Consider the following 27,296-nt stretch of genomic DNA (forward strand, 5'->3'; position numbering starts at 1 on the left):
TGTAATGTCCAAAACTGGAGCCAGTATTCCAAGTGTGGTCTTGCTAAGGCTTTATAAAATGGTACTAATATTTCATGTGAATTTGATTCTATGCTTCTGTTTATACAACCAAACATTGTATTAGGTTTTTTGGCTGCCGCCGCACATAGATAACTAATGTTCAAGTGATCATCCATTCAGACTCCCAAGGTCCCTCTAAGTGTTACTATTTTTAGCCAGGTTTCATGTAGTCTGTTTTTCTGCCCAGGGGTAAAGTCTTACTTTTCTACACATTAAATTTCACTTTCTTGGATACATCCTTGTTTCATATGGATCAGAAAGGCACAATATCAGTACACATAAAAATCTATAGACATGGTGGATCAGAAGTTAGAATGCAGTAGTACAAGCAAATTACCAACAGCTCATGATTGCTTCAGCCTATAATGAGGACCCAGATTTCTTCAGACAATATGCTGACTTTGTAAACTGCTCAAATATTGCTATAAAGCTTTGTGGAGTGGTAGAGAAGTCTGAAGTGGAATTGCTATTGCTAGATGCTTTCTCCCATCATTTTATGAGAAGTAAGATTACTATTCTGAGCAAAGCTCTTTCCGTATTCCATGCATTTATATGGCTTCTTTTTTATGTGGATTCTGTTATGAGAAGTAAGAGCATTGCTCTTAGTAAATGTCTTTCCACACTCCATGCATTTAAATGGCTTCTCTTCTGAGTGCATCCTTTTATGGGAAGCAAGATAACGGCTTTGATCAAAGGTCTTTCCGCAGTCCGTGCATTTAAATGGCTTCTCCCTTGTGTGGATCATCTTATGAGAAATAAGATTACATCTTCGAGCAAAAGTCTTTCCACACTCCATGCATTTAAATGGCTTCTCCCCTGTGTGGATCACATGATGGGAAATAAGATTACTTTTTTCAGTAAAGGTTTTTCCACACTCCATGCATTTAAATGGTTTCTCTCCAGTGTGGATCCTTTTGTGGCTTTTAAGTCTACTGCTCAGAGCAAAGGTCTTTCCACATTCCATGCATTTAAATGGCTTTTCCCCTGTGTGGTTCTTTTTGTGGATAGTAAGATCATTGCTACGAGTAAAGGTTTTCCCACACTCCATGCATTTAAATGGTTTCTCCCCTGTGTGGATCATCTTATGGGAAATAAGATTACCACGCTGAGCAAAGGTCTTTCCACACTCCATGCATTTAAATGGCTTTTCCCCTGCGTGGATCATTAGGTGCCGTTTAAGTCTACTGCTCAGAGCAAAGGTCTTTCCACACTCCATGCATTTAAATGGCTTTTCCCCTGTGTGGATCATTTTGTGGTTTGTAAGTCTACTGCTCAGAGCAAAGGTTTTCCCACACTGCATGCATTTAAATGGTTTGTCCCCTGTGTGGATGATCTTATGGGAAATAAGATGATCTCTTCGAGCAAAGGTCTTTCCACACTCCATGCATTTAAATGGCTTTTCCCCTTTGTGGATCCTTTTGTGGTTTCTAAGGCTAAAGCTCAGAGCAAAGGTTTTTCCACACTCCATGCATTTAAATGGCTTTTCCCCTGCGTGAATCTTTTTATGGTACCTAGGTCCATTGCTATGAGCAAAGGTCTTTCCACACTCCATACATTTAAATGGTTTCTCCCCTGTGTGGATCATCTTATGGGAAATAAGATGACCACGATGAGCAAAGGTCTTTCCACACTCCATGCATTTAAATGGCTTTTCCCCTGCGTGAATCTTTTTATGGTACCTAAGTCCATTGCTACGAGCAAAGGTTTTCCCACACTCCATGCATTTAAATGGTTTCTCCCCTGTGTGGCTCATCTTATGGGAAATAAGATAATCTCTTAGAGGAAAGGTCTTTCCACATTCCATGCATTTAAATGGCTTTTCCACTGTGTGGATCTTTTTGTGGCTTCTAAGTCTACTGCTCAGAGCAAAGGTCTTTCCACACTCCATGCATTTATATGGTTTCTCCCCTGTGTGGATCATTTTATGGGAAATAAAATTACCACGCTGAGCAAAGGTCTTTCCACACTCCATGCATTTAAATGGCTTTTCCCCTGAGTGGATACTTTTGTGGGTTCTAAGTCTGCTGCTCAGAGCAAAGGTCTTTCCGCACTCCATGCATTTAAATGGCTTTTCCCCTGTGTGGATCATTTTGTGGTTTCTAAGTCTACAGCTCAGAGCAAAGGTCTTTCCACACTCCATGCATTTAAATGGTTTCTCCCCTGTGTGGATCATCTTATGCGAAATAAGATTATCTTTTCGAGCAAAGGTCTTTCCACACTCCAGGCATTTAACTGGCTTTTCCCTTGTGTGGATCCTTTTGTGGGTTCTAAGTCTACTGCTCAGAGCAAAGGTCTTTCCACACTCCTTGCATTTAAATGGCTCCTCCCCTGTGTGAGTCCTTTCATGGGAAGTAAGATGCTTGCTTGCTCTAAAATGTTTTCCAGATTCCAAATATTTATAACAGTCCTTTTTCGTGTGAATCGGTTTTTGAGATGTAAGGAAGTTATTTCCAAGAGGAGGAATGAATGTCCCATTGTAATTTTTTCCATTGTGTTTTATAGCATCTTCTCCTTTGTTTTGGGTTAAATAGTGTTCGCTTACATGTAATTTATCTTTGATTAGCTTCACACTTTTCCCAAGAATTTTTTCCCTTATTTTCTCTTCTTGGGTAAGAAAGTCTTGCATCAGAGCATCAGTAGAAGGGGATCTTTCATTATTCCAATTACTTGACTGGTTTCTCTCATTGCTTTCTAATTCCATTCGAATTCCAAATGTCTCTGTTCCATCTTTAGCATTGATCGTTTGGAACAGTTCACAGGAATCTTGATTCTCCTCCCCATTATTACCTTCAAAGCAAAAGAGAAATGAAAACGATAACAAAGTTAGAGAAAAAGATCAAACTGTAGAAAGTAAAAAAAAAATCTTCTGAATTTTTCCAAAATTCTATTATGTTTATTTTGCGTGTCTACAGTGGTGTGACATAGACATGGTGATTTCTATATTCATGATTCATGAAATCTTTGAAAACATCTAGAAAATATATGTCAGCCCTGGAAGCCATCTTTTTCTTTGCAGCTTCAGGGCTGCCACATTTAGTGCCTGGGAAAACGGTCGTGGGGGGGGGGGGTTCACAAGCAGTCGGTGGAGAATTAGCCATAACATCATTCCTTTTTCTGGGAGTCAAGGACACTCGGCCTGCAACTTGATGAGAGTGACTCCAGGTCACTCTCCAGGGTTTTTCTCCTGTGGGCATCGTGAAATGAACGGGCCATGTGATGGACTTTTGGGTACCTGGAATGCTATTAACCCAAATCTATCCGGGGTCCTGAGCCCTGAGAGCCAACCCCTCACTCAGGCGGTGTGAATACTCAGGGAAGATGGAGCAGATGGATTCTGGCTCAGCCTACCTTCACATTCCCAGATAAGAGGGTGATGATGGCGTCTTTCCACTCTGCCTGGGATGAAGTACAACCCTGCCCCCTCCCCCACAGCTGGTCCAATACACCAAAGTGTTAGCTCCTGCTGGAGCCAGACTGCTGCGGCAATCGGAGCTGTCAGGCTTGGCAAAACCCACCACACCCTCTCGTCAACCAGTCTTCATGCTTCCACCAGCCGAACTGATTCCCCCTTGCTGGATTTTCAACCCTGGGCGGGGGTGGATGCAGTGCTAGTGGTTGCCGGCAGCAACACTGCAGCCAGCATCGGCTCTGCCGGCCGCAACCCCTGCAGGTCCGCCACCGGCTCCACTGACCGCACCCACTGCCACACTGCCACCGAGGTTCATGGCAACTTTTGACGGAACCCCGGGGAAGTTGGCATGTTTCCTCAATTGGATCTGGGTGTCAAGCCTGAATTTGGTTAGATTGTGGGTTTGGTTGTATCCAGGTTATTCATATGAATTGACACATTTGGGAGCTGAAAGGGGGGAGAGCTGGGTGGAGCTTCAGCCAAACAACAGAACTGGCCAATGAGCCAGCCACGTTCCAACAGCTGGCTGGTCAGAGGAAGTCGCCAAGCAACCAGTTCTCATCCCAGTTGGACATATTGTTTTGAAAAATTGAGAAAATCCTATTTATAGTGACGTGGAAAGCCCAGGAATTTTTAATAGTGGCTTTCCGCTATTTAGTGCCAAAATAGTGTATCTAAATAAGTTTGTTCTTTGAGGAAACGAAATGCCTCAGAGTTCATTTTACAATGACCATTAAGGAGACCAGTACCAAACTGCCCACGACCTGATCTCAGCCATCTGTGATGGGGTGAACAAAGGGGAGGATAAGGAATGGACAGTCCAGCTACACGATGAGGGTGCCGCCAATGCTGATGAGTTCATCCAATTGCTCCGGGGCAGACGATGGACGATACTGATGAGTTCATCCAATTGCTCTGGGGCAGATTTGAGGACACAGACCATAGGCAGGAGAATGAGGCACAAATCAAGACTATTAAGCAGGCATGCTGCTCCCCTAAACAGTTTGACTGGGAGTTCTGGAGAATAGCTGGGCAACTTAGGCACTGGCCTGAATCACTCCTCGTTCAGTATTTTAAGGAAGCCACAGACCCAGAACTTAGAAAGGCGTGTGACATCAGGGGGGTACCAGACCGACTGCAGGATTAGTATACCAGAGTTGTGAGAATGGATCGAGAAATCAACCCCATCTGAAGCCCACTCAGGAGAGATTGGCCAGGAGAGTCCTAGGGCACTGAGCCCTGGCGAAGGCAGCCCAGCCGGCACCTTCCAAGCTGGCAAGAATGGCAAAGTGCTTCAGATATGGCCAACTGGGACACCAGGCATCTGAGTGCCTAGCTCCCACCCCTGTTCTTCAGCCCCGGCTACCCTCAGCAACATGGGGAAGGCGATTCCTCCTCCCGCAGATGAAGGCAAGAAACCTCCAGCCAGAGAGACTCCTCCAGGGACCGCCAGCAGAAACAGCAGTGAAGACAACCCAATGGTAAGTGAAGCCATTCGCCCCTTTGCTGTCAAAATCAGACTTGTAGTCCCAGAAACCGAGGTACAGGGTGACATTGAGGCCATGATAGACACTAGTTGCACCACGTGTCTGATCAGTCTCCTGGTAATCAAGCAGCTAGGAACAAAGACGAGGCCCCTAGTTCACCCCATACGCTTCAAGCAAGTAGATGGGACTCTGCTAGCCATCAAACTCATTAGACTGGAAATGGTCCGTAACCGAGAGCTCATGTGATTTGTAGTAGCTCCCAAGATAACTGAATCGGTCATATTGGGACATGCTTGCTAGACAAGTGGGCCCAACCACCACGTGGGAAGACGGCTACCAGAAAGTAAAGATAGGCATCAGCTCCTTACCACCAAACAGCTGCCAACAGGCGAAAAGCCCCAGGTCCCCAGAGAGTACCACGACCTGGCAAAAGTGTTTAGTGTGGAAGACTGCAGTGTCCTCCCCTCTCATCACCCAACTGACTGCGTGATCCAGTTTGGGCCAGGAGCTAAACTTCCAAAGCCAAATATGTATTCTATGACCCCAAGGGAAATGGCCAAACTGAAGAAATACATTGATGCCAACTTAAATGGGGGGTTTATCCAACAGGCAAATGCCAAAGTATGAGGAGGGATGAGGATTTGCGTGGATTTTTACGGAATTAATGCTATATGCGTGGAGAACACCTATCCCAGTGATAGGTTTTTTAGCTGCTGTGTCAAAAGTGGGGGGAGTACAGGGGGGTTGTGTGCCAGCGTGCCACACCCATAATGCTATTACAGTGATGGGCTGCAGTTTTTTCACCTTCCCCAGGCTCCAGAAGCTTTCTTGGAGCCTGGGGAGAGAAAAAACACCCTCTGGACTTTGCTCGACTTTTCATCCGAGTACGAACGGAGCCACGGAACATGCCAATGCAATGGTGGAAAAATACATCAGATGTTATGTTGATTACCAGCAAAAGAACTGTGCAGACCTACTACCTTTCACAGAAGTGGCTTACAACAATGCTGTGCACAGCAGCATGGGACTGACCCCTTTCTAGGTCACCAACTGCATGGAGTTTGCCCCCATGCCTGAGCTGCCAAGAGAACCACCCTCTTCCATGACCCTAGCTGAATGGAGGAGTCATTAAAGAAGGGTTGGGAAAACACCAAAAAAACATCAGTTCAAGGTCAATACCGCAGAAGCAGCTCCTCCCAAACCAATTGTAGTACAGGGTGAAACCCATTATGAAGTAAAAAAGATTTTGGATTATAGACTACATAGGGGTAGATTACAATATCTGGTTCATTGGAAAGGATACCCTTTATCAGAAGCTACATGGGTCAAGAGTTGGGATATAAACGCTGATACTATAGTACATGGGTCCTCAAACTATGGCTTATGGGTCACATGCGGCCCGCAAAAGCCATTAATCTGGATCGCACAGGATCATGAGGCTGCCCTGCCCACGTCGCCTTACCCACCCTTCGGCCAGGTGCAGGATTTACTTCGTGAGTCCCGTGGGCTGGAACTGTAAGGGTTAGGGTTAGGGGTATTTTGGCCTGCAGAATACAATACAATACAATGTTTCTGTAGGTGATGGGGGGGTGGGTGAAAAACAGGGTGCACAGATGCCCCAGGAGGCCAAAAAACCTCCCCTGCCTCTAGAAGATAGATAAAGAGAGAGAGAGAGAGACAGACAGACACAGACAGACAGACAGAGATTTATACAATAATACAATAGCAGAGTTGGAAGGGACCTTGGAGGTCTTCTAGTCCAACCCCCTGCCTAGGCAGGAAACCCTATACCGTTTCAGACAGATGGCTATCCAACATCTTCTTAAAGACTTCCAGTGTTGGGGCATTCACAACTTTTGGAGGCAATTTCTGTTCCACTGATTAATTGTTCTAACTGTCAGGAAATTTCTCCTCAGTTCTAAGTTGCTTCTCTCCTTGATGAGTTTCCACCCATTGCTTCTTGTTCTACCCTCAGTTGCCTTGGAGAATAGTTTGACTCCCTCTTATTTGTGGCAACCCCTGAGATATTGGAAGACTGCTATCATGTCTCCCCTAGTCCTTCTTTCTCTTAAGCTAAACATACCCAGTTCCTGCAACTGTTCTTCATATGTTTTAGTCTCCAGTCCCCTAATCTGTTGCTCTTCTCTGCACTCTTTCTAGAGTCTCCACATCTTTTCTACATCGTGGTGACCAAAACTGAAGCTCCTTGTGGCTGAGAAGAAGATAGATATCTATCTAGAAGATAGATAAACAGGGATAGATAGACATATATATAGAGAGAGAGACAGACAGACAGACAGAAAGAGAGACAGACAGACATAAATTTCTCAAGCTCCTTGTGACTGAGAAGAATTGCTGCAAAACTAAGTTTCCTGAAGTGGACCAGTAGGCTCTTAAACAACTGAAAAAAATGATCTAGTAAAAAGAAAAGGCGACCAAAAGAGAAACATGCAAACAAAAGCAAATAAAACAACCCCAGGAGCAAAACAAAGATTGAGAAAATCCTATTTATAGTGACGTGGAAAGCCCAGGAATTTTTAGTACTGGCTTTCTGCTAGTTAGTGCCAAAATGGTGTATCTAAATAAATTTGTTCTTTGAGGAAAGGGAATGCCTCGGAGTTCATTTTATGATGGATGCATTATTTGTTCATGTAAAATGAACTGAGGCATTCCTGTGTCGTCAAATCTGCCCCAGAGCAATTGGATGAACTCATTAGCATTGCCACGCCCACATGACCCAACCATGCCCACCCAGCTGATCCATCTCTCCCCAACAGTCTGAGGGACTGAGAATGGAGCCCGTTTTAAAGTTTGAGGACCCCTGCAACAGTTTCATGATAAATTTCCCCACAAGCCAAAGGGTCCTCATTCGGGGAGGAGGGGGAGAGGTGGTTAACATGCTGACTGTATTAACACGATTTTCGGCTGGGGGGGCAGCCTGTCAGCCCCCCCCCTCCGCATTTAGTGCTTGGCAAAACGGGAGGGGGGATTACAAGAAGTCGGTGGATAATTAGCCATAACAACATTCCTTTCTGTGGGGGTCAAGGACACTCGACCTGCAACAGGATGGGAGTGACTGGGGGTTGTCTCTAGTTGGGACAGTGAAGGAATTAGGAGAAAACTTAACATTTATTGAGATGTGTTAATTTCTGTAGAGAACGGTGAGAACTGAATTTCAAAACAAGTTCCTTCTTCCCCAATGTACCTTGCATCAGCTTTTCCATAGTGTTTGCCTGGTGGCGGGACCCCTGCTCGGCCTCTTCCCAGTGATGAGACTTCATCCCAGTGATGAGACTTTGGCGCATACCCTTTGCTTGAAGCCTCCCATTAGCTTGTAAACGCTCTTCACGCTGAGACTGAAAAGGTTGGAAGGCTTCAAGAAAGACTATTTTGAAGAGGAGGAGCCAACGTCGCGACAAGTCAACATGCGGTCTCGACAGTCCGAGACCACCTTTGATACTTTTACTGCTGCATGGTCCATATGGACCTAAACCGTCCCAAAGAGACGGTGAACAGGGAGACAAATCCTTGCTGGTCTCAGGGACATCACAAAGTCCCTGATTGACCCAAGGGAAGCTCTCCAAGCCGGCGGTAAACAGACAGCCCCAGGCTAACAAAGCAGGAGACGGCTCCGGAAAGAAGGCAGTGAAAGCGAGTCCATTTGGTGAGATTTTTTCTTTGAGAATGATTGCCCAAAGAAACTTTTTAAAAAAAAGATAAATTAGTCCTTTAAGCAAAAGAATAAAGCGGCGAAATTTATCTTTAGAAAGCCTTAGAAAGTATTTTTCCCTTTTTCTTTGTAACAATGTTTTGTGGATTGAAGTGATTGTAATGCTTCCCGTTTCTCCTCTTAAGTGAATGAATTGATTTTTTTTCTTCTATTCTTTGCTACCTTATTTTTTGGCTGAACTAAAACCTTTTTTTATTCTACCAATCCTCCCTACTACCGTGTTTCCTCGAAAATACGACATGTCCTAAAACTAAGGCCATGCCAGATTTTCGCGGTGGGCAAAAATATAAACCCTCCCCCTAAAATAAGCCCTAGTGAAGGGGTGGGTTTAGCCAGAACAGGGGGCAGCACTTCCATTCCTCAGTCACCTCAGGGCTTCTTGGCCCCTTAATCAGATCACTTGGGCTGCTCCGTTCACAAAACAGCTGATTCGCGGGTGCCGTTCAGGCCTCTACCTACAGCAAACGCCGGTCGCTTTTGCAGCCAATTGCTGGAAGCCAGGACACTGGAAGAACTGTCTGCAGGAAGGCGAGTTACCCTCATAAAGACGCCACCGAGAACTTGGCTCGCTGACTTGGGAGTGGCTGCAGGGGCCGTCTGGCTGCTCCTGCCCTTCCCCCTGTGCCTGCAGCTGCTGCTCTTCTGGGGCACCCGAGCCAGCAAGGCACTTTGGACCGCAGATGAGCCATGGGCTGGAGGGCCAGGAACATGCAAAAAGCTCGCTCAGGTGGGAAGGGAGGGAAATCTCGATCACAGCTCTACTCTGCTAAGAAGCGATGGCCGGGAACCCTTCTCTGCGTCTTTTGGTACGTGTGGCCGTTGCTCTTCCTGTTGCTGGTTTTTGCGTGTGCATGCGTGCCAGGAATGAGATCACCCAATGGCCAATGCGCATGTGCACCCTAGAAACAAAAAGATCATTTTCCTGGCGTACGCATGTGCACCGGGCGGCTTCACTTCTGCTATCTGGCACGTCAATGCGTGTCAAGACCAGCTGGCTACTGCGCCTGGGCCCGGAAGAGCAACTGGTGATGGCTCCATGTGCCAGGAGAAATGGCTCTATGTGCCACTTCTGGTACTGGTGCCATAGGTTCGCCATCACAGGACTATAACAATCCCTGCAGCCAGAAACAGCTGATGATCGGGAGAAACTGAAAGTGAAACTTGCTGTTTGCTCCACAAGGTAAATTGCTGGGAGACAGAGGCAGAATTCTTTTTCTTGTGCTAATCAGGCTGTTTGCTGCAAGGAGGTAAGTCAATAACTATAAATGCCTATAGAATGTTCAAATTATTACTTATTTTTTTAAGACTGCTTTATTATTAGAACTGAGGACAAATTTCCTGACCGTTAGAATAATTAATCAGTGGAGCAACTTGCCTCCAGAAGTTGTGAATGCTCCAACACTGGAAGTCTTTAAGATGTTGGATAGCCATTTGTCTGAAATGGTATAGGGTTTCCGGCCTAGGCAGGGAGTTGGACCTATACTTCGGAGCGTCTTACACTCTGAAAAATATGGTAATTGTTCTAACTTTCAGGAAATTTCTTCTTAGTTCTAAGTTGCTTCTCTCCTTGATTAGTTTCCGCCTGTTGCTTCTTCTCCTACCCTCAGGTGTTTGGGAGAATAGTTGACTCCCTCTTCTTTGTGGCAGCCCCTGAGATATTGGAAAACTGCTGTCATGTCACCCCTAGTCCTTCTTTTCATCAGACTATACATACCCAGTTTAGAGCAACCGTTTATTATATGTTTAGCCTCCAGTCCCCTAATCATCTTTGTTGGGCTTATCTGCACTCTTTCCCGACTCTCAACATCTTTTTTACAACGTGGCAACCAAAACTGTATGTAATATTCCAGGTGTCATTAACACTTCTGGGCCTAAAACAGAGCCTTGGGAACCATTACATGCTTCCCTCCATGTAGATGCAGTTCCATTGAGGACTACATGTTGAGTGCGGTTGATCAGCCAGTTACGAATCCATCTGGTGGTGATCCGGGCAAAAGTCTTTGAAAATGAAAGCCTTTCCCCCCGGATCTTGTGCAGGCCTTGGTTAGAAGAGAACAGAGGCCGAACGTACCATAGTGCGAGATAACACGAGACCAGTAATGCAAGAGTTCACGCCACTGATCTCACCTCACCTTTTACTACTTTAGCCTTATGTGTTCTGCAAATGAACCAAAGCAGGCAAAGGAACCGATGTCTCTCTACATCGTCACAGGGTAAGTCTTTGCAGGGTGGGATGGGGGAATAGGTAGGACGAAAGTTGCAGTGCCTCTACTGTCATTAGTAAACTGTGGATGGCCATCGTGCTGCAACATTGGTAATTTCGGGACTGGATATAAAGTAGTGGGGGGAGGAATCATAACTTCAAATGTTCACTAAGTGAACTGTCATAATTCGGGGATTACCTGTACCCTAGGATGCTCTGAGTCGAACCTCATGAGGCCTTTGCTCTTCAATCGTATTAGGAGAAAGCTCTTCCATGGCCTGAGGTAAAAGTTCTGTTCTCACAAAATTTGGGGAGGTTTCAGAGGACAAATGACAACACATTCTTCTCACATAACCTCCAGAGGACACATAACCCCCCCTTTTTTTCTCAGCCTCCACAGATAAGTTCAAAGAAAAATGGAACAATACAGATAAGAAATGGGCCAAAAGCATCTAAGCAGAGACATTGACTCTTTCCTTCCTTGGAGTACCAGAAGGCCAGATACTTTCCTTTTCCTTTCCAGGAGACGATTAGTGATTTTTTAATAAAAACTAACTACAATCTGTCTTCTTGAACTCTCTGATTAGGGACTAAAAAACTCTTACCCAGAGAGACCACATTCCTATGGTTTTCAAGCATGACTTCCGAATGCAGCGCTTTCTGGTCAGGATCCAGCTGAGACCATTCCTCCTCAGAGAAATACACAGCCACCTCCTCGAAGGACAGAAGACTCCCCTGAACACGAAAAAAAGAACAGGAGGGTTTGCAAGATCTGTTGAACTTCATCAATGATTTGGACAAGGGGATAGAAAGGGAACTCATCAAATTTGCGAACAAGACCAAATTGACAGGAATAACAACACTCCAGAAGATAAACTCAAGATATAGAAGGGTCGACAGATTGGGCCCCATCTAACGAAATGAAAATCAATGGTGAGAAATCTTACGATCCACATTTAGGAAGGAAAAACCAAATGCTTGGGCATAGAATAGATGAGTGATGGCTAACCTTTTTGTTGGCAAGAGGCCAAAGCACGAACGCACTACCCCAAAATGCAACCCCTCCCTCCCACACCTTGTTAGGCTTCCAGGTTGTTGAAGGAGGTTTTCTAGGTCCCAAACTGGGCGCACCGGGGGACTTGTAGGGCACCCCGTGCCCTGTACGGATGCCAGATTGGTGCAGCAAAACTTCCAGGCCCAAAATGGGGGCCGTTGCCCACCCGCAAATGAACCCCACCCCCATGCATGTGCGCACGCATCACCCACATGCATCACCCCCCTGCACATGCGTGGCAGCACCGAAAACCAGCTGCTGGCGGGAGGCGCATGAACATGCATGTTGGAGCTAGGCTCGGGCGACGGTTGGCATGCCTGCAGAGAGTTATCTTTGTGCCACCTGTGCCATAGGTTCTCCATCACGGGAATAGGTGATACCTGGCTCAACAGTAGTATGTGCAACAGGGGTCTTGGAGTCCTAGTGGACAATCACTTAAACATGAGTCAGCAGTAGGCTATAGGTGCCAAAAAAAAACCCAACAGAATCATAGGCTGCATTAAGAGAGGGATAGAATCAAGATCACATGAAGTGTCAGAACCACTTTATAATGCTATATATGCTCTGGAATACTGCATCCAGTTTTGGTTGCCAGATGTAAAGAAGAGCTTGAGATTCTGGAAAGAATAAAAAGAAGACCAAGCAAAATGATTAGGGTCCTGGAGGCTAAAACATATGAAGAACGGTTGCTGGAATTGGGCATGTCTAGTTATCAGTGACATAATAGCAGTGTTGCAAAATCTAAGGGCTGCCACAAAGAAGAGGAGCACTAACTATTCTCCAGAAGTTGTGGATGCTCCAATACTGTTTAATGTTTAAGACGAAATTGGACAGACATTTATCTGAAATGTTATAGGAAAGAGAAAGAGTTTGGACTAGAAGACCTCCAAGATCCCTACCAATTCTATTATTCTTCTCCATTGTTCCCAAATTCCCAAAGCAAAGTTATGCACTAAGTTAAGTGGCTGTGCTTCACACAAGTCCTAATTTTAGGTGAAAAAATGGACAATTCTGAAAATTTCTAAAACTGAAGAAATATTTTGGGCAAGTTTTATCAAGAAGATTGATTCTGCAGAATTTACATTGCTTTACAGTAAAGTAATCCCACATCTGAATCAACTGATCTATCGCTCTGTCTATCATCTATTGATCTAGTAGTCTGAGCCATTGGCTGAATGGAAGGAAAGAAAGAAGAAAAAGTTCCCTGAGAAAGTCATTTCTCAGAGTTTGCAAAGCGGGAATGTTTGATCTCCTAATCCAGGAACAAATTAGAGGATTGGAAATTATTTTGTAGCCCAAAGTACTGTAATTACCTGCTCTAGGTGGCCATTCACTTTCCATTTTAAAATTCTGCTTTATTTTTTAATATGATTTGCTTATTTTTTAAACTACCAGTTATAAACAAAGTTTTTTAAAAAGAGTAATGCAGCAATGTATTTATTTATTTTTCATTAGCACTGCACAATTCCAAGTCAAAGAATGACAAAACGAATGGGTCTCTAGCAGTTCTTGCCACTGTGATGTGTTTATTCCTAATTCTTGAAGGATTTTAAAAAATTCCTTCTTGTAAATGCAAAATTGATGAACAAGGTAACCAGAGGAAGCTATGCTGGTTGAATCTGCTATTCTGCTGTCCATGTTGTGGAAGAACACAAAAATAATCCAGGCCAAAGAAGAGGGGAAAATAGAAGGAGAGAGCACTCTGCACACCCATTTCACTTCCTGAAGAAAGAATACAAATCTAATAACTTTTCCCTTTCTTACTTGATTTGGATGTTCAACTGCTGTTTGATCTCCGTCAGAAAAACCAGAAAACTTCATTATTTTTTTCTCTGTAAAGAATACATAATTTAAAAATGCATAATTAACAAAAGAGGAGGAGGTATTCCATAGAAGAGAAGAGAGAGCTAAAGTAAGACAGATGGGTAATTTGAGGATCTTCCATTACCTCCTGAGGTGTCCAGACTTTGATCTACCCAAGGGATCCTCCTGAAAAATAGCTCCTGAGTGGGATTTGATGGATTCTTCTTTCCCTCAGGATCTCTGATCTCCACAGTGCAGCACTTCCAATAGGAGGAAGGAAAAAAGAAGCAGAATTAATGTACTTCACACGAAATAAAATCACATGAAATGGAAAGTGGATTCCTATATTCAGAACACAACCTCAAAGCCCCCAATATCCATCGGTGAGGTTGAGTGAGAAAACAATGGAACAATCTTCTACAAGAATTGGTGGGACATCATCACATATTAATAATGAAGAGAAGTTTAGGAAGGAGGATTGAAGTATTCAAACATATTCTTTATTCCCTTTTGAGCTCCCTAAAGTCTCTCACCTGCAACTGGACCTTCTGCTCCTCTGCCTGGCTCAGGAAGAAGCCTTCAGCCAGGGCCACCGCCTGGGAGCTGCTCTCTGCTCCACACTCCCGCACCCAGCTCTCCATCTCTGGGGGCAGGATAGCCAGGAGCTGCTCCAAAACCACCAGGTCCAGCATCTGGGCTTTGGTGTGCTTATCTGGTCTCAGCCATCGTCTGCAAAACTCATGGAGTCGGCTGCAAAGTCCTCGGGGACCTTCAGCCTCCCGGTATTGGATGAAATTCTGCAGCTGAACTTCGGAAGGGCGGATGGTTTCCTCCTCCAGGATCTTCTGCCCAGTCCTTGTCCAGAGCTTCCCCCCCTTCCCAGGCTGAGCACCTGAAGGGCCTTTTCCGCTTCCCTCCTTGGCCAAAGGTTGTGTCTCCATCCTTTCTCTCTCCTGCAGAGCAACTCCAGGTGGGTCCAAGGACTCTGGTGGGTCTCCAGGTGCCTTTTCCTTCACAGGGGAATTTCTGGGGCTTCAGGACGGATCCCTGCAAGTTATTCCGCTCTTTGTTTTCCTCCCCAAGAGAAACTTTTGCCTTGCAATGATTTCAGGTTTCTGCATCTGAGATGGAAGGAAAAAGAAAAGCCAAGAATTGGAAAGTGGAATTCAGCCACTGAAGAACCTTCACCCAACCAACCCCAAGCGGCTCATCCCAGCGCAGGGCCGGGAAGGAGGCAGCTAGAATGGGGAGCCTGGTGCGAATCCTGCCTCCTCCTCGCCCGGCTTCTCTCCTCTCCTGCTGGGCCCCTGCAAGGCCGACCCTCCGCTGTCCCCACTCGGGATCCTCCCCGGATCCCCTCCGCCTTCCCCGCTTCCGCCTGCATAGAGAGGGCGGCTGAGGAGCATGGGACCCGGGGTTTAAGCCGGAGGAAGGCCGGGCGCGGGTCTCTCCGTCCTCCGCCTCCCTTTGCCCGGGAAGAGCCCCCAACTCACCTGGGCCACGTCTGGATCTCCTCCCGCCAGACTCTCCACCTCCTGCGGAGCCCCAGGGTTTAAGGATAGCGAGTGCGGCGTCCTAGAGCGGCAAGCGTTTGTGACGTCCCTCCCTTCGCCGCCTCCTCTGGAAAGCCCTCCAGTGGGCCAATGGGGAAGCACGGAGATTTCTCTTGTCTTGGCAGAGGGCGCCCCCTGGTGGCTTTGGCGCAAACTGGCAGGATTGTAGAAAGGGCGGGAAAGAGGAGCGCGTCTGAGGGGAAGCGAGAGGGCGGGGATGATGGGCTTGGGAGTAGGCGGAAAGGCCCCTCGCAATGTCTCCCTGTTAGACAGAGGCTTCAACGTCTCCAGAGGCGGCATTTTCTCCATCTTCCTCTCCTTCCCGTCCAGGAACTGTTTGTGGAGAATGGAAGAACTATTTCTCTCTGGAGGATTTGAACTCGCCTCCCTCAAAAGCAGCCGCCTTGAAGGCTGGGCAGATTGCAGAAGGCCTCAGAAGGGTCCAAATCCAGTCAGAAACGGTGATGTGAAATAGGACTACTTTTTTTTAACTAAAGGTCTTTCCACACTGCGTGCCTTTATATGGTTTCTCTCCTGAGTGGATCCCTTTGTGGGTAATAACAGCACTACCATTTCTGAACCTCTCTCTGCATTTGTAAGAGCTCCTCCCCCAGCGTGAATCCTTTCATGGGAAGTAAGTTCTTCTAAAATGTTTTCCCCATACCAAACATTCATTGGGGTTCTTTTTGTGTGAATCCCTTTTTGAGATGTAAGGAAGTTATTTCCAAGGGAAAGAATGAATGTCCTGTTGTAGTTTTGTCTGTTGTGTCTTATAGCGTTTCCTCCTTTGATTTGGGTTGTGTTGGAAGAAATGTCCTTCTGGGTTCGGCTCCCAGTGGGGAAAAAGACACTGGAGACATGGAGGTTGCTTGGAAAGATGGTTTTAATAATACAACACAATACAATACAATAGTAGAGTTGGAAGGGACCTTGGAGGTCTTCTAGTCCAACCCCCTGCCTAGGCAGGAAACCCTTTCAGACAAATAGCTATCCAACATCTTCTTAAAGACTTCCAGTGTTGGGGCATTCACAACCTCTGGAGGCAACTTCTGTTCCTCTGATTAATTGTTCTAACTGTCAGGAAGTTTCTCCTCAGTTCTAAGTTGCTTCTCTCCTTGATTAGTTTCCACCCATTGCTTCTTGTTCTACCCTCAGATGCCTTGGAGAATAGTTTGACTCCCTCTTCTTTGTGGCAACCCCTGAGATATTGGAACACTGCTATCATGTCTCCCCTAGTCTTTCTAGACGTACCCAGTTCCTGCAACCGTTCTTCATATGTTTTAGCCTCCAGTCCCCTAATCATCTTTGTTGCTCTTCTCTGCACTCTTTCTAGAGTCTCCACATCTTTTCTACATCGTGGCGACCAGAACTGAATGCAGTATTCCAAGTGTGGCCTCACCAAGGCATTATAAAGTGGTATTAACACTTCACGTGATTTTGATTCTATCCCTCTGTTGATGCAGCCTAGGACTGTGTTGGCTTTTTTGGCAGCTGCTGCACACAGCTGGCTCATATTTAACTGGCTGTCTACTAGGACTCCAAGATCCCTTTCACAGTTACTACTACTGAGCAAGGTACCACCTATACCAGTGATGGCGAACCCATGGCACGTGTGCCACAAGTGGCACTCGGAGCCATTTGTCAGGGCACGGGAGGCGCTGCCCTGTTAGCTGGCCAGCGCGCATGCGCGCGCTGGCCAGCTGACTTTACCTTTTCAAAAGCTATTTTTCGCCTTCCCAAGGCTCCAGAGGCTTTATAGGAGCCTGGGGAGGGCGAAAAGAGCCTCCCCCGCCCCTCCAGAGGCTTCAGGGACCGTCCCGAGGCTTCCCTGAAGCCTTCGGAAGGCTTAAAACCACCCTCCGAGCAAACCGGAAGTCACTTCCGGTTTGGTTGGAGGATGGTTTTAAGCATTCCGAAGGCTTCAGGGAAGCCTCTGGACGGTCCCTGAAGCCTCCGGAGGGTCTCCGGGGGGGGGGGGGAGGCTCTTTTCGTCCTCCCCAGGCTCCTATAAAGCCTCTGGAGCCTGGGGAGGGTGAAAAAAGCATGCAAAAATGGGGGGGGTCGCGCATTGCATTATAGGTGCAGCACGCCCGCACACGACCCCCCTGCGCTCCCCCCACTTGTGGCTCACGAGCTAAAAAAGGTTCGCTATCGCTGACCTATACTGTACCTGTGCATTCCATTTTTGTTGCCTAAACGTAGAACCTTACTTTAATGGTGGACAGGACCACATGGCTTGACTCTGGGTTCCCCCCTTCAGCTCCAGGTGATTGAATCAAGGCATGCTAGGCTCAGCCTTTACACAACTCCCCACATGGCATCTGAGAACTCAATGAAACCTGGATTCAAAACGCAGCCTAGAGAGTTGCCCCTGCATGGCCCCATGGGAGTCTGACAACCAATCAGAATTCAAGCTCAAGATCAAAGGCCAGAGAGGGCAAAAAGGAGAGAGAGGGGGATTTCAACTTGTCGTCGATGGGAGAAGCATCCGAGGCGGTTCGGGAGTTCATGGCTTCCATGACAGCCATGGACCTGACTCAAGTAATTCAGGGCCCCACACACGAGGGAGGTCACACTCTGGATCTTGTTTTCGTCTCTGGCCAGTGGACGAGTGATCTGGGAATAGGGGACTTAGCCATCACACCCCTGTCATGATCAGATCACTCACTTCTCCGGCTTGACTTCCCTGGTACTACCCCCCACCGCGGGGAGGCGGAGCCAGAATGTCCGAGATGGTTCCGCCCCGGGCGCCAGACGGAGCTTGGGCCACTTCCTGTCGACCTGACCCCCTCCCAGACAAAGGACCTGGTGGCCGCATGGAATAGTGCGGCCGCCGGGGCCCTAGACCGGGTTGCGCCTTTGCGGCCTCTCCTATGGCAAAGAATCACCCTGGCCCCTTGGTTTACCGTGGAGCTGAGGGTGATGAAACGCCATAAGAGACGCCTAGAGAGCAGATGGATATCTTCGCATTCCGAATCTGACCGAACACCTGTAAGAGCCTACTTAAGGACATACCTTGTGGTATTGAGGGTGGCCAAACGCCGATATTGTGCCACTCTCATTGCATCCGCAGATAACCGCCCTGCCGCCCTGTTTCGGGTGACCCGCTCTCTTCTATCACAGAGGCCGCGGGAAGCCCCTCTGCAGGGCAGGGCAAAGGAATTTGGGGAATATCTGCAGGATAAAATCGCTCAGACCCGGAGGGAATGGATCTCCCTCAGTGTTCCAGGGGAGACGTCCGAGGCCAGCCTTGAGAGACCATTCTGGGAGGAGTTTGACTCTGTTGCCCCCGATGATTTGGACAGGTTGCGTGGGCGACTGCGAGCCACCACATGTTTATTGGACCCATGTCCCTCCTGGCTTGTACTGGCATCCTGGGAGGTCACACGAGGCTGGCTTTTGGGAATGGTGAACGCTTCGTTGAGTGAGGGGTTCCTACCAGCCGCCTTGAAAGAGGCGGTTGTGAGGCCCTTACTCAAGAGGCCTTCACTGGACCCAACTGAGCTAGCTAATTATCGTCCGGTCTCCAACCTTCCCTTTTTAGCGAAGGTTGTAGAGAGTGTGGTGGCTACGCAGTTCCCACGCCACCTGGAGGAAAATGACTATCTAGACCCGCGCCAGTCCGGTTTCCGACCCGGGCACAGCACGGAGACGGCCTTGGTCGCGTTGGTTGATGATCTCTGGAGAGCCAAGGATAGGGGTTGCTCCTCTGTCCTGGTTCTGTTAGATCTCTCAGCGGCTTTCGATACCATCGACCATGGTATCCTATTGCGCCGGCTGGAGGGGCTGGGAGTAAGGGGCACCGTTTTACGGTGGTTCTGCTCCTACCTCTCCGACCGGACGCAATGTGTGTTGGCAGGGGAGCAGCAGTCGACCCTGAGGCCACTCACTTGTAGGGTGCCACGGGGTCGGTCCTCTCGCCTCTCCTGTTCAACACATATATGAAACCGCTGGGTGAGATCATCCGTGGTTTTGGGGTGGGATACCATCTGTACGCTGATGATACTCAGCTGTACATTTCCATCCCGAACCACCCCAACGAGGCCGTTGACGTGATGTCCCCGTGTCTGGAAACCGTACGGGTCTGGATGGGAGACAACAGACTTAAACTCAACCCCTCCAAGACGGAGTGGCTGTGGCTACCGGCCCCTCGGTTCAACCAGCTGACCCCATCGCTGGCCATTGGGGGCAACCAACTGGCCCCCGTGGAACGGGCGCGCAACTTGGGCGTCCTCCTAGATGCCCGGCTGTCCATGGATGACCATGTGGCAGCCGTGGCAAGGGGGGCGTTCCAACAGGTTCGCCTGGTGCGCCAATTGCGCCCCCTATTGGACCGGGATGCTCTTCGCACAGTCACTCATGCGCTGGTGACGTTTCGTCTGGACTACTGCAATGCTCTTTACATGGGGCTTCCCTTGAGATGCACCCGAGGACTGCAGTTGGTCCAGAACGCGGCCGCGCGGGCAGTGATGGGGAGTACGAGGTACTCCCATGTGACACCACTCCTGCGCGAGCTGCACTGGCTCCCTGTAGTCTTTCGGGTGCGTTTCAAGGTTTTGATTACTATCTTTAAAGCGCTCCATGGCACAGGACCTAGCTATTTGCGGGATCGTATCCTGCCCATACATCCCTGCGACCAATTCGGTCTCACAGGGAGGGACTTCTCCGGGTGCCGTCCACCAAGCAATGCCAGAGGGCAGCGCCGAGGGGCAGGGCCTTCTCTGTGATGGGCCCAGCCCTCTGGAATGACCTCCCCCCCGACATCAGGACAACAACCTATCTCCGCTCCTTCCACATGAAACTCAAGACCCACCTGTTCCGACTAGCCGGCCTGGCTTGAATTATAGCTATTCTAATCCCTCTGGATACAATTTTAAATTAGGTTTGACTCTGGGTGTTTTAATTGTTTTTTAATTGCCTTTTGCTGTTTTTAATTAATTGATTATTTATTTATTGTGTGTGTAAAATGCTTTTTGTATATCTCCTCCTTGTCATTCATTTGTTATGTAGTAAATTGTACGCCGCCCCGAGTCCCTTGGTGGAGAGGGTGCGGCATATAAAAATGATTAATAAATAAATAATAAATAAATAAATAAAACCAGGGACTCAGCATCTCAGCCTCCCTTCTCTACTTCTCCACCAACATTGAAGCAAGTGATCACCTTTTCTGTTCAGGACTCAAGCCATGTGATCCTGTCCACCATTAAAACCATTACAAAGTAGAAGGGGATCAATTTATTTTCAAAGCATCAAAGGGCAGGACAAGAAGCAATGCAGATGAACTAAGCAACCCGGAATTAACAAGAATCTCCCTTACAGTGAGGACCATCAACCAGTGTTAGCAAATCTTTTTGGCACCAGGTGCTGAAACCAGAATGCACATATATGTGCTGGAAACCAGAAGAGCAACTGCTCGTCTGTGTTCCAATGCCCACATGCACTCTGGCTATCTGGAATTCACGTGCAGGAGCGTCGGAAACCGGAAGAGCAGCTGCACAATGCCCAGGTGCAAGCCGGCCAGCTGATCTTTGCATGTGTATGCATGCCAGAAAGTGGAAGTGCAGCTGCCTGGTGTGCATGCATCTGCCAGCCACCTGGCCTTCCCACACCCACACCCACACCCACACCCATGCAAAGACCAGCTGGCTAGTGTGCATGTGCATGCTGGTACCCATAAGATCAGGTGTTGACGATGCATGACCAGAGAGAGGCTCTACATGCCACAGTTGCAGGAGCTGATTGTAAGAGATTCTTGTTACTTCCAGGTTGCTTAGTTCATCTGCATTGCTTCTTGTCCTGTCCTCTGATGCTTTGAAAAATAAATTGACCCCCTTCTACTTTGTGGAAGCCTCTCGAGTACTGGAATACTGCTATTATGTCACTCCTACTACCATCTTTTTCTCTAGACTAGCCAAACCAAAATCCTGAAACAATTCTTCGTATGTTTACGTCTTTAGATCTTTGATCCTCTTAACTGCTCTTCTTTACACTTTTTCCAAAGCCTAAACATCTTTTTTGTAATGTAATCTCCAAAACTGGAGCCAGTATTCCAAGTGTGGTCTTGCTAAGGCTTTATAAAATGGTACTAATATTTCATGTGAATTTGATTCTATGCTTCTGTTTATACAAACAAACATTGTATTATTTTTTTTGGCTGCCGCTGCACACAGATAACTAATGTTCAATTGATCATCCATTCAGACTCCCAAGGTCCCTCTAAGTGTTTCTATTTTTAGCCAGGTTTCATGTAGTCTGTTTTTCTGTCCAGGTGTAAAATCTTACTTTTCTACACATTAAATTTCACTTTGTTGGATACATCCTTGGTTCATATGGATCAGAAAGGCACAATATCTGTACACATAAAAATCTATAGACATGGTGGGTCAGAAGTTAGAATGCAGTAGTACAAGCAAATTGCCAACAGCTCATGATTGCTTCAGCCTATAATGAGGACCCAGATTTCTTGGGACAATATGCTGACTTTGTAAACTGCTCAAATATTGCTATAAAGTTTTGTGGAGTGGTAGAGAAGTCTGAAGTTGAATTGCTCTTGCTAGATACTTTCTCCCATCCTTTTATGAGAAGTAAGATTACTATTTTGAGCAAAGGTCTTTCCACATTTATAGAGCTTCTCTCATCTGTGGAGCATTGCTCTTAGTAAACGTCTTTCCACACTCCATACATTTAAATGGCTTCTCTCCAGTGTGGATCCTTTTATGGCTTCTAAGTCTACTGCTCAGAGCAAAGGTCTTTCCACACTCCATGCATTTAAATGGCTTTTCCCCTGTGTGGATCATTTTGTGATACCTAAGTCCACTGCTACTAGCAAAGGTCTTTCCACACTCCATGCATTTAAATGGCTTTTCCCCTGTGTGGATCACTTTGTGGTACCTAAGTCCATTGCTAAGAGCAAAGGTTTTCCCACCCTGTATGCATTTAAATGGCTTTTCCCCTGCGTGGATCCTTTTGTGGCATCTAAGTCTACTGTTCAAAGCAAAGGTCTTTCCACACTCCATGCATTTAAATGGCTTTTCCCCTGTGTGGATCATTTTGTGGTTTCTAAGTCCATCGCTACGAGCAAAGGTCTTTCCACACTCCATGCATTTAAATGGCTTTTCCCCTGCGTGGATCATTTTGTGGTTTCTAAGTACATCGCTACGAGTAAAGGTTTTCCCACACTCCATGCATTTATATGGTTTGTCTCCTGAGTGAATCCTTTTATGGGTGATAAGATTACTGCCACTTCTAAACCTGTTACCATACTCTCTGCATTTGTATAGCTCCTCCCCTGTGTGAGTCCTTTCATGGGAAGTAAATTGTTTTCCTGCTCTAAAATGTTTTCCAGATTCCAAACATTTATAAGAGTCCTTTTTTGTGTGAATCGGTTTTTGAGGTGTAAGGAAGTTATTTCCAAGAGGATGAATGAATGTCCCATTGTAATTTTTTCCATTGTGTCTTATAGCATCTTCTCCTTTGTCTTGGGTTAAATAGTGTTCGCTTACATGTAATTTATCTTTGATCAGCTTCACACTTTTCCCAATATTTTTTTTCCTTATTTTATCTTCTTGGGCGACGGTTGGGACAAGAAAACTCTTACCCAAAGAGACCATGTTCCTATAGTTTTCAAGCATGACTTCCGAATGCAATGCTTTCTGGTCAGGATCCAGCTGAGACCATTCCTCCTCAGAGAAATACACAGCTACCTCCTCAAAGGACACCAGACTCATCTGAACAAAGGAAAAAGAACAGAACAGGAAGAGTTGCAAAATCTGTTCATCTTCATCAATGATTTAGACAAGGGGATAGAAGGGGAACTCATCAAATTGACAAGAATACCAACACTCCAGAAGATAAACTTGAGATATAGAAGGGTCGACAGATTGGGCCCCATCTAACAAAATGAAAATCAAAGGTGAGAAATGTTACGATCGACATTTAGGAAGGAAAAACCAAATGCTTGGGCATAGAATATATGAGTGATGACTAACCTTTTTGTTGGCAAGAGGCCAAAGCACGAACGCACTACCCCAAAATGCAACCCCTCCCTCCCACACCCCATATAGCGTCCATATTGGTGGAGGCGGTTTTCTAGGTCCCAAACTGGGCGCACCGGGGGACTTGTAGGGCACCCCGTACCCCGTACGGATGCCAGGTTGGTGCAGCAAGCCTTCCAGGCCAAAAGCAGGGCACAGGGGAGGAGTGTGCCCACACGCAAACACCTAAAATGCAATGTGAGCCCACCCACAAGTGAACCCCGCCCCCTTGCATGTGCGCACGCATCCCCCACTTGCATCAGTCCCCTGCACATGCGTGGCAGAACCAAAAACCAGTTGCTGGCGGGAGGCGCATATACATGCATGGTGGAGCTAGGCTGGGGCGACGGTTTGCATCCCCGCAGAGAGGGCTCTGTGTGCCACCTGTGCCATAGGTTTGCCATCACGGGATTAGGTGATACCTGGCTCAACAGTAGTATGTGCAACAGGGGTCTTGGAGTCCTAGTGGACAATCACTTAAACATGAGTCAGCAGTAGGCTATAGGTGCCAAAAAAAAACCAACAGAATCATAGGCTGCATTAAGAGAGGGATAGAATCAAGATCACATGAAGTGTCAGAACCACTTTATAATGCTATATATGCTCTGGAATACTGCAACCAGTTTTGGTTTCCAGATGTAAAGAAGATCTTGAGATTCTGGAAAGAATAAAAAGAAGACCAAGCAAAATGATTAGGGTGCTGGAGGCTAAAACATATGAAGAACGGTTGCTGGAATTGGGCATGTCTAGTTATCAGTGACATAATAGCAGTGTTGCAATATCTAAAGGTTGCCACAAAGAAGAGGAGCCCTAACTATTCTCCAGAAGTTGAGGATGCTCCAATACTGTTTGATGTTTAAGACGAAATTGGACAGACATTTATCTGAAATGTTATAGGAAAGAGAAAGAGTTTGGACTAGAAGACCTCCAAGATCCCTACCAATTCTATTATTCTTCTCCATTGTTCCCAAATTCCCAAAGCAAAGTTATGCACTAAGTTAAGTGGCTGTGCTTCACACAAGTCCTAATTTTCGGTGAAAAAAATGGACAATTCTGAAAATTTCTAAAACTGAAGAAATATTTTGGGCAAGTTTTATCAAGAAGATTGATTCTGCAGAATTATATTGCTTTACAGGAAAGTAATCCCACATCTGAATCAACTGATCTATCGCTCTGTCTATCATCTATTGATCCTCTCAGCGGCTTTTGATACCATCGACCATGGTATCCTATTGCGCCGGCTGGAGGGGATGGGAGTCGGAGGCACCGTTTTGCGGTGGTTCGGCTCCTACCTCTCCGACCGGAATCAATGTGTGTTGACAGGGGGGCAGAGGTCGACCCTGAGGCCACTCACTTGTGGGGTGCCGCAGCGGTCGGTCCTCTCGCCTCTCCTGTTCAGCGCATGTGTGAAGCCACTGGGGGAGATCATCCGTGGTTTTGGGGTTGAGTATCATCTGTACGCTGATGACACCCAGCTGTACATTTCAACCCCAAACCACCCCAACGAGGCTGTCGAAGTGATGTCCTGATGTTTGGAAGCCGTCGGGGTCTGGATGGGGGACAACAGACTCAAACTCAACCCCTCCAAGACTGAGTGGCTGTGGCTACTGGCACCTCGGTTCAGCCAGCTGATTCTATCGCTGGCCATAGGGGGCGAACAATTGCCCGCTGTGGAACGGGCGCGCAATTTGGGCATCGTCCTAGATGCCCGGCTGTCAATGGATGACCATGTGGCAGCCGTGGCAAGGGGGGCGTTCCACCAGGTTCGCCTGGTGCGCCAATTACGCCCCCTACTGGACCGGGATGCCCTGCGCACGGTCAATCATGCACTGGTGACGTCTCGCCTGGACTACTGCAACGCTCGCTACATGGAGCTGCCCTTGGGACGCGCTCGAAGACTGCAGCTAGTCCAGAACGCAGCCGCGCGGGCTGTGATGGGGAGTACTAGGTACTCCCACGTAACACCTCTCCTGCGCGAGCTGCACTGGCTGCCTGTGGTTTTTCAGGTGCATTTCAAGGTTTTGATTACCATCTTTAAAGCGCTCCATGGCACAGGACCTAGTTATTTGCGGGATCGCATCCTCCCACACACATCCCTGCGGCCAATTCGCTCTCACAGGGAGGGGCTTCTCCTGGTGCTGTCCACTAGGCAATGCCAACGGGCGACACCAAGGAGTAGGGCCTTCTCTGTGATGGGCCCAACCCTCTGGAATGACCTCCCCCCCGACATTAGAACCACCACTGACTTCCGCTCCTTCCGACAAAAATTGAAGACTCACCTGTTCCGATTAGCAGGCCTGGCATAATTATAACTGTTACCTCCTGGTAGACATATTTTTAACTGGTTATTTTAGGGGAATTGCTTTTATATTTAATTTGTGTGATATTTTTAGGGGTTTTAAATTATATTTATATATACTTTACTCAGCTGTACAGTTCTTTTAACTTTCTTTTTAACCTCCTCCATATTTAACTCTACCTATTTAACAATTTTAATTGTTCAGCTATTTAATTATATTATAATGTATTTTTGTATGGACTGTACACCGCCCCGAGTCCCTTTTGGGAGAGGGGGCAGTCTAGAAGCGCAGTAAATAAATAAATAAAATAAAAATAAATCTAGTAGTCTGAGCCACTGGCTGAATGGAAGAAAAGAAAGAAGAAAAAGTTCCCTGAGAAAGCCATTTCTCAGACTTTGCAAAGCGGGAATGTTTGATCTCCTAATCCAGGAACAAATTAGAGGATTGGAAATTATTTTGTAGCCTAAGTATTGTAATTACCTGCTCTATGTGGCCATTCACTTTCCATTTTAAAATTCTGCTTTATTTTTTAATATGATTTGCATATTTTTTAAACTACCAGTTATAAACAAGGCTTTTTAAAAATAGTAATGCAGCAATGTATTTATTTATTTTTCATTAGCACTGCACAATTCCAAGTCAAAGAATGACAAAACGAATAGGTCTCTAGCAGTTCTTGCCCCTGTGATGTGTTTATTCCTAATTCTTGAAGGATTTAAAAAAAATCCTTCTTGTAAATGCAAAATTGACGAACAAGGTAACCAGAGGAAGCTATGCTGGTTGAATCTGCTATTCCGCTGTCCATTTTGTGGAAGAACACAAAAATAATCCAGGCCAAACAAGAGGGGAAAATAGAAGGAGAGAGCACTCTGCACACCCATTTCACTTCCTGAAGGGAGAATACAAATCTAATAACTTTTCCCTTTCTTATTTGATTTGGATGTTCAACTGCTGTTTGATCTCCGTCAGAAAAACCAAAAAACTTCATTCTTTTTTTCTCTGTAAAGAATAAATGATTTCAAAATGCATAATTTACAAAAGAGGGAGGAGGTATTCTATAGAAGAGAAGAGAGAGCTAAAGTAAGACAGATGGGTAATTTGAGGATCTTCCATTACCTCCTGAGGTGTCCAGACTTTGATCTACCCAAGGGATCCTCCTGAAAAATAGCTCCTGAGGGGAATTTGATGGATTCCTCTTTCCCTCAGGATCTCTGATCTCCACAGTGCAGCACTTCCAATAGGAGGAAGGGGAAAAAAAGCAGAATTAATGTACTTCACACGAAATAAAATAACATGAAATGGAAAGTGGATTCCTATATTCGGAACACAACCTCAAAGCCCCCAATATCCATCCGTGAGGTTGAGTGAGAAAACAATGGAACAATCTCCTACAAGAATTGGTGGGACATCATCACAATTTATGAATGTCAGAGAAGTTTGGGAAGGAGGGGTGAAGTATTCAAACATATTCTTTATTCCCTTTTGAGCTCCCTAAAGTCTCTCACCTGCAACTGGACCTTCTGCTCCTCCGCCTGGCTCAGGAGGAAGCCTTCAGCCAGGGCCACCGCCTGGGAGCTGGTCTCTGCTCCACACTCCCGCACCCAGCTCTCCATCTCTGGGGGCAGGATAGCCAGGAGCTGCTCCAGAATCACCAGGTCCATCAT

The 27,296-nt window shown here is 46.6% G+C and overlaps 1 protein-coding gene across 1 annotated transcript; it reads right to left on the reverse strand.

Annotated features, from left to right (window-relative positions):
* LOC309382569 (uncharacterized protein) lies at positions 1-27,296 on the reverse strand (the record flags this gene model as incomplete). Its single annotated transcript, XM_081934217.1, has 9 exons — positions 1-2,847; positions 11,495-11,624; positions 13,708-13,775; positions 13,892-14,006; positions 14,944-15,141; positions 15,240-15,710; positions 22,802-23,026; positions 23,354-23,518; positions 27,234-27,296. 9 exons carry the CDS (start codon positions 27,294-27,296, stop codon positions 533-535), a joined length of 3,750 nt encoding a protein of 1,249 aa, XP_081790343.1. The 3' UTR covers positions 1-532.

This window comes from Natrix helvetica (genome assembly GCF_964273705.1).
Source record: "Natrix helvetica genome assembly, chromosome: 1".
NCBI classification, from domain to species: domain Eukaryota; kingdom Metazoa; phylum Chordata; class Lepidosauria; order Squamata; family Natricidae; genus Natrix; species Natrix helvetica.